General features: G+C 42.1%; 1 protein-coding gene across 4 annotated transcripts in view; it reads left to right on the top strand.

Moving 5' to 3' along the window:
* Positions 1-14,202, top strand: part of Sphkap (SPHK1 interactor, AKAP domain containing) — a 156,507-nt gene that overhangs the window by 120,408 nt on the left and 21,897 nt on the right. For all 4 annotated transcript variants that reach the window (XM_052750075.1, XM_052750073.1, XM_052750072.1 and 1 more), the window contains 2 exons: positions 4,622-4,877; positions 6,894-10,647. In XM_052750075.1, coding sequence (XP_052606035.1) covers positions 4,622-4,877; positions 6,894-10,647 — 4,010 coding nt within the window. The remainder of the gene's footprint in view (positions 1-4,621; positions 4,878-6,893; positions 10,648-14,202) is intronic.

Raw genomic sequence — 14,202 nt, 5'->3', positions numbered from 1 at the left:
CTGTAATCAGATGGGCGTGAACCCAAAGCAGATGCTGTGCACAAGCTTTGGTGGAAGAGTCAGCAGTGGCTCTGTATTGGACACTGGCCTTTCTCTCTGTTTCTCCCACATAGCATCACTCAGAGTTTGATAGATTTTTATCTCTGCACCAATTCTCAGATCCACAGTGTCGTTTCACTGGGGCTTGAGCAGATATACTGATCGTTGGTTAGTCCACTTTCTACTACAAGGCCTAGATAAATATTCAAAATCAGAATTTTCTCCCCTTTTAGGAACAAGCCCAGAATTCTAGCATGCATGCATCACTGGATTATTACACCATCCAATAGTATCATTCTTCTGGGATTTATTTGCTCTTTAAGAAATACTGACTTAGCCAAGATTTTAAGTAAAGAATGTGGCTTCTGAGATGGAAAGGAAGTATGCTAGGCCCAAGGACTAAAATCCTGAAGAATGTCATTAAAAATAAAGTAGGAATGGCAATATTATATATTCTGACAATTCTTTGCTGCTGTTGTATAAACCATCACAACACTACTTTGAAGAATGCATTTAAAGCTTTTTAGTCAATTTTCAAGAAAAGTACACATAAGGTATGCTGTAATAATATATACTCCAGCTCCAAATTAAAGTAGTGAGCATTTGTTATATATCAGCCCAGAAAGCCAACCTTTATTCAGTCTTGACTCTGATGACTTAGTGCGGATCTCTACCTAGTCTGTTTGAATGTTTTAATTGAGACATAAGTATAATAATATTTTTCATTAATGAAGAATCTGGGTTTCTGGGAGGTTATTGATAAATAGCTCTAAGTTCTAAGTCCCCTTTATATTCAGCAAAACAATGATGACCAGAACAAAATGTTCAAGTCTGAAATTTGTATTTTTATAATACTTACAGGTCTGTATTTCCTCTGCCTTTAAGCCTAGGAATGACCTGCTATCCTAAACATCTTTCTTTATCTATGGAGAAGTTCCTTAATATTACAATGTAAACTCCAACTAGTTCTGGAAGCCAAAACCTGAGTAGAGAGGAAGCACTACTTACCAACCCTTGGCCTGACCATGTATCTGTGCACTAGTGTGATCGTTTTTACTAATAAAACAAGAATCCCATAGTACACAATAATTTACATCTTGACAGCCAGAGAAACAATATTCCTGAGCAGCCAGCAGTTGGGATTTGAACCTGAAGGATTTGGGTCTTTCTCAGCCTGAATTTACCCATCTATGAAGCAGAATAAATTAATTTCTACCTTGAAACATTAACTTGAGAAATAAAATTTGTAAAAAGCACATTATTCAAAACAAATTTTAGTTCTGTTTTTAAAAAAGGGAACAAAATTATAAGAATCCCAACATCCTACAAAAAAATTGAAACTATTTTTCTCTCAAATATCCTCTAAAATATGAGTCACTTTATATTAGAATTGCAATGCTTTAATAATGACTTTTTAAACAATGTGGTAAATCAATCAACGAATAGGAAAGCTTTACTGCTTAGTAATCATATACTCTTGATTCTGAAGCTAATAACAAGGCTTGTTAACTATAAACTTTACATGAATTCTCCACAAATTATCTGCTACGGTTTTAAATATAGCAACAATTGAAAAAGTCATTCCTGTCAACTTTATAACACTATATCATCTTTTACTGATGTGCTCAGCTGTAGCTGACACTGGCAATGTCGAGCATTTGTGGGAGGTCCCAATTTTCTTCTGATGTATCCGTGAAAGCTGATATGGACGTTAATTGGACCTGGCCTTGAACTTGGTAGACTTTGATTGACCTTAGTTAAAATTCTTAATTAAACATGACTGGAAGGGCTGGAGAGAGAGAAAAAAAATGACTGAAAAGAGACTCAAGTATACAGAGAATGTATGGTTTCATGTAACTAAGTCAACACAGGGAGTAGAAAAGATTAAAGGACTTGAACCATGTTGGGGGACATGGATTTTTCTCGTAGTCTCTTTCCTGCTTTCTCTCTATAGGTCCTATTTATCAGACACAAGGAGACATTATCCTATTGTGTTCAAGTTGACTAAAACTAACATTTCAGGTTGTTCTCAAATGTGTCATTGAGTTCTTTTGGTTGTCACGGGTCACATATTCATTTTTTTTAACCAGTCGATCTCATTTGAGGGATGTACTGTTCAGATTGCCCAGGCAAGATTCATCCCTGGACTCAGAGATGAACCTTCTGTGAATTTCTCAAACAATAAATGAAGCAGAAAATTCTGCCTTGCAGAGTATGAGGACTAAAGGGATAAACTATGGTCATCAAAGAAGCAAAGGTGTTTCATGAGGTATTTGAGAGTGGAGTTACCAATAACTCATTAAATGTCACATAATAAAAAGAATGTTCAACGTCAATCATGGTTGCACGCCGCTATAGTACCCACTATCTGGGAGGCTGAGGTGGGAGGACCACCTCAATAGTTAAATAAAATATTAAGAAAAATCAGTTAATTTTCTGTTCCTGCTTGATTTCTGTTGTTACAATAAACACCATGAACAAAAGCAACTTATGGGAGACAGGGTTAAGGCTTTAGCTTACACATGTAGGTAATAATGGATTATTGAGGGACATTAGAGCAGGAATTAAAGAAAAATCACACAGGAATGTTACTCACTGTCTCACACCCTTAGATTTCTTATTCAGCCCGTGTCTACCTGCTTAGGGATGGTGCCACCCGTAATGGGCTAAATCCTCCCTCATCAGTCATTAGTCAAGACAATCACTCACAAATATGGCCACATGGCAATCTGATTGAGGCAGTCCACTTTGGGTTCCCTATTCCCAGGTGACTCAAATTTGTGTCCAGTTGACAATAAGAACTAACCGGGACACTCAGCTACAGAAGCAGATGCATTGAGAAGATTATTATATGTAACAGTCAGGTTTACTCCTGTGGTTGTCCTTCCTATGAGATGAGGGTGTCATTAACTATGCATGCATGAGTTTGCAAAGGCCTCTCTTCTTTTCAAACTTCACACAAGCCTTCTGTGATTACTGGGTATTTCTTGTTTGGACCCAGGGACCATGAGGACGAAAACCACACCAGGATACCATAAGCCTGAATAGCATTGCTGGCTCTTCCACTGTGTGCTTGTCTAGCCTTGAAAGGAAGAGTTAGCTTTTTTAACCCGACTTTCTTGTCTGTAAAAGTGCCGTAGATCAGGCGCAAAGCTACACAGAGAAACCCTGTCTCGAAAAACCAAAAAAAAAAAAAAAAAAAAAAAAAAAAAAAAAAAAAAAAAAGTGCCGTAGATCATCAGCCTCATAAATATATTGATCACATTGGAAATAACAAGATTTGAAAAGTACCCTGCAAAGTAGTGAGTCTCAGTCTGTGGGTCACAACCCCTTGGAGTCACATATCAGATATCTATTTTACTATTCATAACAGTAACAAAATTACAGTTATGAAGTAGCAGTGAAATAATTTTATGGTTGGGGGGTCACCACAACATCTGAGGAACTGTATTAAAGGGTCACAGCATTAGGAAGGTTGAGAACCACTGTGAAAAGTATTATAAAATTATGTGATATGTCTTTATGTTATATGCTATTTTTTCACTACTTAGCTGCAACTCTTAGATTTTTATTTTTTTTTTAGAGACTGTTAAGAAAGTACACTTTCTTTCTAAAAATTTCCAAAGCTCCTTTGTCACTGGCCTTTCCTGTGTGTTAGTGCTGTAGAGATCATTGGACCTCTTTCAGTGTGTGTCTTTCTATTTTATGTTGGCGCCTTCTTCAAGAGAGCAGCACCAATGGGAAGCCTGAATACAGTTGAGAGAACACTTAACTCCATATCCAAAGCTCTGGCAGAGGCCTTATTGACTACTCTCAAGATAGCAAAGGATAACATTCTGAGAAAAAGTCTCCATTTAATCAAGAGAGGCAGCCCAGAAGCCTGAGAAACCCCTCTATAAGCCTTCAGTCAAACTTCTTCCTGACCCCAGGCCCTAGCCTTCCTCCTACCCCTAAGCATTTAGCCTATAAAACGTATTACTATAATTTCTTTCCCATTTGACATGTAATTCTCTTTGCAAAGCCTCTATCCAGTTTTATAACCGAGTGGTGTTTTATCCAAGAACCTGAGAACCACATCTTAAATCCAGTTCCCCCCCTCCCATTCTAGGAGAGAATGGGGTCCTGATATCTGTAGGCCACTGGCCCCCAGATAGACGGCATTTTACTTTTCCCCTGTGTATAGCCAATTAGCAAACACAAATGGCCTTAAATCCCCGTTGCTTTTTGTTCCATCTCAGTGATGGTCTGAGCTCTGGGCTCACACTGCTTATTTCAATAATGTTGAATAAAATCATCCTTGCCTGTTCAACTTCGAACAGTTTGTTTTTTGCTTTGATGAGGGAAATCTCAAATATATGATACAGCCAGCTGTTTTAAGTAAAACTTTCTTCTAGATGCCCTTGTGTTTCAAAATGTCATATGATGTTTCCTCGAACAGTTTTCCAGGAGGAGCTCTGAAGATATTTCAAATTTAAGGGCCCTTTTCCTTTTCACAGGAGAGACTGGGAACAAGAAAATGGTCATCCACGATTGTCTTTTATTTTCATTCTGAGACTGTACCTTCTTTTCTTTCTGTTTTTAGTGCCCTTGGCTGCCAGATATCTGTTTGGTCCAATGCGCAAGAGGGAACAGACCTAACAGTACCAACTGCATCATCTTTGAGATCAACAAGTTCTTAATTGGTCTGGAGGTGGTGCAGGAGCGTCAGCTCCACCTGGAGACCAATGTTCTGAAGCTGGAGGATGACACAAACTGTTCCCTGTCTTCCATCGAGGAAGATTTCCTTACGGCCTCTGAGCACTTGGAGGAGGAAATCGAGGTGGAGGACTACAGGAGCGGTAAGACATGTCTGTCGGTAAAACCAGTATGTGCCCCGAGATGAGTCACCCTGCCCTACAACATTATCAGTGGGAGAGTCGGAAAAAGTTTCAGGCCACGTCAATTTGGCTGACGCATCACAATCTCTACCTGCTCAGGTTTGATGAGGCAGCGATAATAAGAAAACGCTGGTGAACATGCTGACTAATGTATTTAAGACAGCTTAGTGGTTGGATGGATACTGGCTCCCAAAAGATGCCTTGGGGTGCTGAAGGAAATCTGTGTGCTCTAAGGGGAAACCTTCCTACCCACCAAGAGAAAGAAAGTCTCATCCTAACAGGAAAGTCAGTTTCCCCAAAACTTCCAGAAAAGCCAGTGTTACCAACAGGAGCCAAGTTGGCCTGGCTTGGCTTTGAATCCCAGGACCTCACTTTGAGTCTGTGAAACCTAAGACTCCTCTCTAATCTCTTTTAAGCTTTGGTTTCCAAAAGTGCTTATAGTTAGTGATGGTTGTGAGCTTAGAAGGGAATGACCCAGGAAGGTGCTCTGCAGTCATTTATGTCTACTGACTCATTCACAGAACTCAGTGTGTCCCTCTTCCCACCTTCCACCACAGAGAAGGAAATTGCATAAAGTGTTGCATTGTTGTTGAGGCAGGTCCTATGCAAACTTCAATGCAAATCTTTGCAACAAAGCCATCCTTCCCAAATACCTTCTCCTCCCTGAACCCCTGCATTTGTGTCCCGTATTAAGGGTGTTTCATAAGACAACACTGCATAACAAAATTCAACATCTGTATCACATTCACTTTACATGAGGTAACAGCCACAGTGCTGTGTTAAAGGGGAGAAGGGAAAACTGGATGCAAATTTAGAAAGTAATTGTTAGTTTAGGCCTATCAGAACCTGCTATCCACAGAGAAAAACAATGACATCATGAGGTTTGCAGGCAAATGGATGGATCTAGAAAAAAATCATCCTGAGTGAGGTAACCCAGACTCAGAAAGACAAACATGGTATGTACTCACTCATAGGAGGATACTAGATGTAAAACAAAGATGACTAGACGGCTACTCACAACTCCAGGGAGGCTACCTAGAAAACAGGACCCCAAGAAAGACACAGGGATCGCCCAATGACAGAGAAATGGAAGAGATCTACATGAACAACCTGGATGTGTGTGGGGGTAATGAAGGGCAAGGGTCGAGGGAAAGAGAGCTTGGGGGAGCGGGAGATCCCAGCTGGATCAACAACAGAGAGGGAGAACAAGGAATAGGAGACCATGGTAAATGAAGACCACATGAGAATAGGAAGAAGCAAAGTGCTAGAGAGGCCCACAGAAATCCACAAAGATACCCACACAACAGACTGCTGGCAATGGTCGAGAGACAGCCCGAACTGACCTACTCTGGTGATGGGATGGCCAAACACCCTAATTGTTGTGCTAGAAACCTCATCCAACTACTGAGGGATCTGGATGCAGAGATCCATGGCTAGGCCCCGGGTGGAGCTCCAGGAGTCCAACTGATGAGAAAGAGGAGGGTTTGTATGATCGAGAATTGTCGAGACCAAGGTTGGAAAAAACACAGGGACAAATAGCCAAACAAATGGAAACACATGAACTATGAACCAATAGCTGAGGAGCCCCCAACTGGATCAGGCCCTCTGAATAAGTGAGACAGTTGATTGGCTTGATCTGTTTGGGAGGCATCCAGGCAGTGGAACCCGGTCCTATCCTCAGTACATGTGCTGGCTGTTTGGAACCTGGGGCCTATACAGGGACACTTGGCTCAGCCTGGGAGGAGGGGACTGGACCTGCCTGAACTGAATCTACCAGGTTGAACTCAATCCTCAGGGGAGTCTTTGCCCTGGAGGAGATGGGAATGGGAGGTGGGCTGGGGGGAGGGCGGGGAGGAGGGGAGCAAGGGAATCCGTGGCTGATATGTAAAATTAAATTAAATTATAAAATATAAAATAAAATAAAGAATCTGCTATCCAAAAAGTGATGATGGTCGGTCCTCAATTTCTCTTTACTAGGTTTTGAAACTATAAAGGTGTCGGCTAGTGTTTTGGAAGGTAAAAAACCGAAGGAAGCTACCCAGGAAGGATGGGATTTCCACAAGGAAAAGCACATTAGAAAATATCGTTCACCCTCGATGAAAACAGAAGGATCAAAGGAAAAGGCAGCAGAGAGCACGGCCTTGCAGAGTCTCAGTCCTTCAGCCAGGTCATCCCGCTGGAAAAGCGAAGCGGCAGGGGACAAGCAGCTTGCCCCAAACCGCTCCCATCCCGAAAACATCAAAGGAGAAACCGAAACGTCTCCGATGCTGTATATCCCTAGGGACGCTTATCTCTCCATGGTTAAGAAAGATGGGCTTTCTTCGTGTGGTGCCGTCACTGAGCAGGGCAGCGACCCCAGAGACCATGGTGGTATGCAAAACTCTCTTCCTCCTGTCCAAAATGGAGAACCCACCACAGGGGAGTACGCTACAAACTTAGCCGAGTCAGTGCTGCAAGATGCCTTCATCAGATTGTCTCAGGCGCAACCGACACTCCCCGGAGAATCTTCAGTCAGTTTCTCTGTGGGCAGTGCTCTGCTCTCCGGTGGCTGCTGTACGAAAGATATGGTGGTCCCGCGTTCATGGAATGAGCTCCCCAAAATTGTCATTGTGCAGAGCCCAGACGGCAGTGACGCTGCCCCAGAGCCAAGTGTCTCCTCCTGGCCTGAGATGGAAGTTTCTGTTGAAACCTCCGGCATCTTTTCCGGAGAAAGCTCCGGCAGGCCCACTCAGAGCGCCCTAGAAGTTGCCCTAGCTTGTGCAGCCACTGTTATTGGCACCATCTCCAGTCCACAGGCCACAGAAAGACTCACCATGGAGCAGGAATCCCTGATATCCAGCTATGCCCAGAGAGGCAGTGGGGTACAGCAAACTCAAGTGCCCCAAGTACTCACAGAACCTTCCGTAACTGAATATTCCTTCCCGTCAGCTCTGTGTGGCGTGACCCAGGTGGCGAGTGCCGTGGCTGTCTGTGGCCTGGGTGAAAGAGAAGAGGTGGCATGTTCTCTAGCTCCAAGTGACCTCTTGCCCACATCCGGGGCTTCTGAAGAAATATCCTCAACTGGAAGTTTAATGATGGGGAGGAGCACAGCGCTGGGGAAGGAAGCCATTGCAGAGGCTCTGCTCAGGGAGGCTGCTCTGGTTTTAGCACGGCCTGATGCATACAGCAGCATTGGAGAGCTCTTGGAATCTGTGAACAGGAGAGTCATAGAAACCACCTCCAAAACCCAGACCCTGTGCAAAGAAAACATTCGAAGGGATGAGCTGGCACAGACCCTGTCCAATGTCATCCTCAAGCATTCCATTGATGAAGTTCACCAGAAAAATAGAACAGCTCAATCCACCGATGAAAGGCATCCCTATGGAACTCTGGACACCTTAATGGAAAGTGTTAACCAGCTGCTTCACAATGTGATCTGTTTCACGTTCAAGAAGATGAGTCATCTTGTAACACTCGGTGAACATCCCACTGGCCTTTCCAAAGAGACCATTCAGTGGGCAGAGTCAGAACCCTTAGGTTGCCAACCATTTGATCAGGCTGCTGGTCAAGCATGGGCAAAAGCTTCAGCATGCTCTGGCAGCCACCCTCTTAGCAATGCGTATGGCACTGGCCTTGTCATCGGTGATCTGGTAGATGATGCACCGCCTAAGCAAAACAAGGGTGGAGCAAGGCCGGGACTATTCAACAACCCCAGGCTGCAATCTGAATTCTCATGCAGTCACAGAATGCTTGATTCAACTGCTAAAACATCCCCCAAGGAAATCTATCTGAAAGGAATTATGGGAGAGGACTCAAAGAACCCTCACCACACACTCAGTTATGATGGCAATGAACGGAGAGCCTCTATAGAAATAGGAAAGTTGCCAAAACCAGGCAAGTGCTACAGCAGCTCCCAGGAAACAGAAGACAGCATTGTTCCAAACACCCAAGAGAAATACACCTGTGCCACACCCATAAACACTGAAATTCAAGTTAACCGGTCCCTATTAGGGGATGACCTGGTGTTTTCTGCTCAGACTACACCACAGGCAAAGCAGTCTGAGGTATACTGCATCACAGACTTTGCTGAAGAATTGGCAGAGACTGTTGTCTCCATGGCAACTGAAATTGCAGCAATCTGCCTTGACAACTCCAATGGAAAGCAGCCCTGGTTTTGTGCTTGGAAAAGAGGGAACGAGTTTCTGGTGGCGCCTACTGGATCCTGCCGATCCTTGAAGAGGAAGAAGGAAAACTCAGGCAATGGAAGCACTGTGAGGAAACATAAGCCACCCCGCCTCAGTGAAATCAAGAGAAAGACAGACGAGCATCCGGAGCTGAAAGAGAAGCTGATGAACAGAGTCATGGATGAATCTATGAACCTTGAAGACACTCCTGATTCTGTCAGTACTTTTGCAAATGAAGTGGCAGCCAAGATCATGAACCTAACAGAGTTCTCCACGGTGGATGGAGTATGGCAAGCCCAGAACTGTTCCCGGAACCGGTTTCTGGGTGGCGATAGGTGGAACCGGCTGAAGGCCTCCAGCTGTGAAAGCATTCCAGAGGAGGACTCTGAAGCCAGAGTCTATGTCAACAGCCTGGGTTTAATGAGTACCTTAAGCCAACCGGTTAGCAGGGCCAGCTCAGTCTCCAAACAGTCCAGCTGTGAGAGCATCACCGATGAGTTTTCCAGGTTTATGGTGAAACAGATGGAAAATGAAGGGAGAGGATTTGAGTTGCTGCTGGATTACTATGCTGGCAAAAATGCCAGCAGTATTCTGAGCTCCGCCATGCAGCAGGCTTGCCAGAAAAGTGAACACCTCAATGTGAGGCCAAGCTGCCCCTCGAAGCAGTCCAGCACAGAGAGCATCACAGAGGAGTTCTACAGGTACATGCTGAGGGACATTGCCAAAGAAGGCAAAGACGGTACCTCCTCCAGACGAAGCAGCCATGACTGGACCACGGGCTTGCTGTCTCCTTCTGCTCGATCGCCTCTGTGCTATAGACAGTCATCTATGCCAGACAGCAGGTCCCCATGCTCCAGATTAACAGTAAATGCACCTGTCAAAGCCAACTCCTTAGACGGCTTTGCCCAAAACTGCCCTCAAGATTCTCTGAATGTACAGCCAGTCGGTAGGGCTTCTTCATCGGGTCTCTGCAAATCAGACTCATGCTTGTATCGCAGAAGTGGGACTGACCAGATCACAAACATGCTAATTCATGAAACATGGGCCAGCTCCATTGAGGCTCTCATGAGAAAGAACAAAATCATTGTGGATGATGGTGAGGCAGCTGGCATTAGTCCTGGCCCTGTTTCTGGTGGCTCTCCTTTGCAAGTAGAGAAGTGTGGAAGCAGATTAACCACCAGCAGAGGACACAGGGGCCCACCTCCGCTTGTACAGGAGTCTGTTGGTTACCAGAGAAAAGATGTTGTTACTGAAAGCAATCCTTCCTCAGTGTCATCTCCAAGCAAAACAGCTCCTGTTAAAAAACTCAGTGGTTTTGATCCTAGAAAAGAAACTTCTTCATGCCACAATGCCATTGTTCTCAAAAACCCCAAGCAGCCGTTTTGCTCAAGGGATGTACCTTTGATTCAGATAGAGACAGATCAGAAAGAAGAGGGCATCAGAGAAGATGAATCTATCCTTTGCCAAAGTGGGTCCCTAGAGGAAAAAGAAGGGCACCCACCTGAAGAAACCATCCCAGATGTGGCCAGAAGTGGAGACACGGCCCTGAGCACCTGCCAAAGCTGTTGGTAAGTTGATCGTCTCTGAGACCAGATAGGTGCATGTTCACCAGAGTTTATACCTCAATTAGTGTTATTCTAAATCAGTGGCTTTCACCCTGTGGGTCATGACCCCTTTGGGGGTCACACAACACTTTCACGGGGATTGCATATCAGATATCCTGCATATCAGATATTTTTACATTATGATCAATAACAGTAGCAAAATTACAGTTATAAAGGAGCAATGAAAATAATTTTATGGTTGGAGATCACCATAACGTAAGGAACTATATTAAAGGGTTGCAGCATTAGGAAGGTTAAGAACCACTGTTCTAAATCTTAGGTAGAAATACAGGAATGTTATTGATGCACAAACAGAATTCCTGAGACAATAAATGACCTCAGTAGGCCCATGTGCATGTGTAAGAAAGGAGATATTCCTCTCACCTTATCCATTGACATTTTTCCCAATGTTCCTGTGGCTGGACCTGCTGTAATTGTAGGCATAGGTTATGGCCCCTCATGTGCCTGCTGTTTTATCTTGTTTAGAATGCCTGATCTTCTATCCTCATCCAAGATCAATAATCCCTGTGGTCATCTTGTGGAAATTTGTTCATATGCCTATAATAACTCTTGGCTCAAAATGCTATATTTTTATTGCATGTCACTCATATGCCAGGAAGCAAAGTGAATTTATTCCCATGTCCAAGGGGATCAGGTCACTACCTAGCCCCTACAGTTGGTGCTCAACTATATTTCATGAATGAATGGTTATTATGAAAATAGGAAATAAATCAGAACCTGATAAAGTTCTGATACACCTTGCTATAAGCAGAAAAAAAAATTCTTACTAGGCTAATCAAAATATATTTTGTAATTAACTGTGAATATTAGTTAGAGTGTTTCCTCAGCATTGGATAACTGAAGCAATACTGAAATGGGACAGTTAACTATCTGGAATTCAAAACTGATTTCATTCTATATTCATGGCATAATAAAATATCTGCCTACTACAAGAGAAAGAAAGAAGGAAAAGAAGGAATGAAGGAAGGGAGAAAGAGAAGAAAGGAGGCAGAGAGGGAGGAAAGAAGGTTTGTTGCATAATTTACTTTTTAATTTCCAAAACAAATTGAATTCATTTATGCAACAAGAGAATCACAGCATAGTTCTCCTCATTAAAGTGAGTACACCAATGGTTTGATAGCCTTTGAAATTATTCATGGTGATTGTCAATCAAAGATAATAATAATAAGCAACAGCAATGTTTTCATTTGTAAATAGTTAAATTTAACTTTAGAAATGGTGGTTAAATTCTTTTGCATCTCTTCTCTAAAGCGTTCCCTTTTCTGGCTTATTCTAAGAGTCTCTATCTAGACCCTGTGTCCCACGAGTGCGAGCTCTTGCAGTCCACAGCGTAACTGTCACAGGGTGCATGCAGAGTCTCTCTGGAAGCTGTCATGTGGACAGTGTTTTTCCAGAAGACTGCACTCTAAGCAGCGGGAATAAAACTTGAATCAGGGGCAAGGTAATTATTTCCTCCAGACTGCACAAGGAATATGAGTTTCTTTCCGAACTTCCAGTTTCTGCACACTACTCACAAGGGACCACTGTATCATTCCTTTATTTTTAGTCCATAATTAAAGTTTAGTGAAACAGAAAATTCAAGCTTTAGGAACATGCAGTTTGAGAAATAACCTGTGTAGTCTTTTCACAGATGTATGCCTACAGTTTGTTGTTTACAAAAAGGCCATAATTTTTTTTTCAAATACATTTAGCTGGAATAAACAAGTTGAACACAACTATCATCAAATGTCAACAGTTCTCTAATGTTTGTGATGCATAGACCCCTAAGCAGAAGAGATCCATGTTGAGGTGTTAAAACACCCCCACCAGAGAGGGTTCTACATGGTGTCTTTGGTATAGGGTCCAGTCAGACAAGAGAACTTCTTGTTAGACAGTTAGTGCTAAGAACTTTCCTTTCCAGTTGGATAGAACCCCAGAAGCCCAGAAGGAGAAGAAAACGAAAAGGCATAGGAACCAAAACCACAAAGCTAAGACTAATGAAGTCGGCCAAATAGACAAAGAAACAGGGTTTCATCAATAATTGTTTGACTATGGACAGTGTTCAATAAAGGTTTTGCTATGGAGGGACTATGGAGAAATGCATCAGAGCTAAAAACACAAAATAGCCAATATGTCATTTTTCAGAATTGTTATATTTAGAAATACATAAAAAGGAGAAACACTGATTCTAGGTCCCTGACTTTAAGTCAGAAGAAGCCAGGAAAAGGTCAGTGAAGGTCACTAAATCAGAAAGCATCGAGAACTAATACCCGGCAAGCTTTATGGTTGTAGACACAATCAAATAATGATTATCATTACACAGTTCTGAATTAAATGTCACTGATGTGATTCCTAAAACAGACTTAACCTGGAAAAGTTGCAAACACTTGGCACTCTGCACAAATAAAGCCACAGCTGACTCAGACTCCTGTTTTGTATAATCACCCAAGCATTCACCCTCTCCCTTCAGGATATAGATATATGATTCTAGTTTTCATCAAATAAAACAGAAAGAATGTAGAATATCCCAGAAATTCAATCATTGGTTCTAATTGCAAAGCACAGAGACTAAGGCTTGAATATCGTTTTTGTTTTGTGGAGCAATATAATCATCATACAACACGAACTACACTACATTAAACTATATCAATTTGAACCAGTTTCCTAATCTCTTCCATTTTGATTTATTCACCCAGAAATGGGAATTGCAATATAGTTCTTAAATTTAAATAATGATTTGTATACAAAACTCTTAATTCAATACTTTACTCATTGTGAACATTCAATAAATTCTTTTGGTTGTCATTATTGTTTATGATGTCATTTGACTGAAAGTATATGGTAGCCTTTATTTCAGGAGATGTCTCCTTCCCCAAGGGGAAACCTGTCATGAATAATGTGAAAGATTTATTGAAACAAGAGAATTCCCAAGACCGCCAAGCAGAAAAATTAGTCACAGTTCAGTTACATTTGCTGAGCTCAGAGTTGCTATCAGGGGATTTGATTTGTCAAAATAGCTGGAAACAGAACTTCATTCTCCATAGCAGAGTTCAACCCACGTACATGCAAGAGTAGGGAATGTGACACAGACAGACAGTCTGAATGTTGTTTGGAGGTGGAGAAAGATTATGTCCTGAAGATACTTTTAGGGTTTCTCTGAAGGACATCTTTATAATTCTTTAAAATATGGTTAAAATTCAACACGATGAAATAAAATCACTTTCTTACTTTTTGATCACTTGAAGCTGAAGATCCATTGTGGAAATCATTCCCAAATGGAAATATTTATTTACTGTTAGCATCATATTTTGAAGATGTATAGACTTGATAGATGTATAGTTCTTGATTCTTTAAAGATGAAAAAAATAATATCCTGTTGGTGGCCACCACTTTCTCCTTAACACATCATGATTTGCAGAGGAAATTAAAGAGCAGTTATTTAACTTTTGACACATTGATCCTTAAGCAGAAGTGATAAGCTGAATCCTGAGCATTTACAGGATATCCCATACATTGTAG

This window comes from Peromyscus californicus, unplaced genomic scaffold (assembly GCF_007827085.1).
Source record: "Peromyscus californicus insignis strain IS unplaced genomic scaffold, ASM782708v3 Scaffold_21__1_contigs__length_65335640, whole genome shotgun sequence".
Lineage (NCBI taxonomy): Eukaryota > Metazoa > Chordata > Mammalia > Rodentia > Cricetidae > Peromyscus > Peromyscus californicus.
This window is presented reverse-complemented; position numbering and strand designations above follow the sequence as displayed.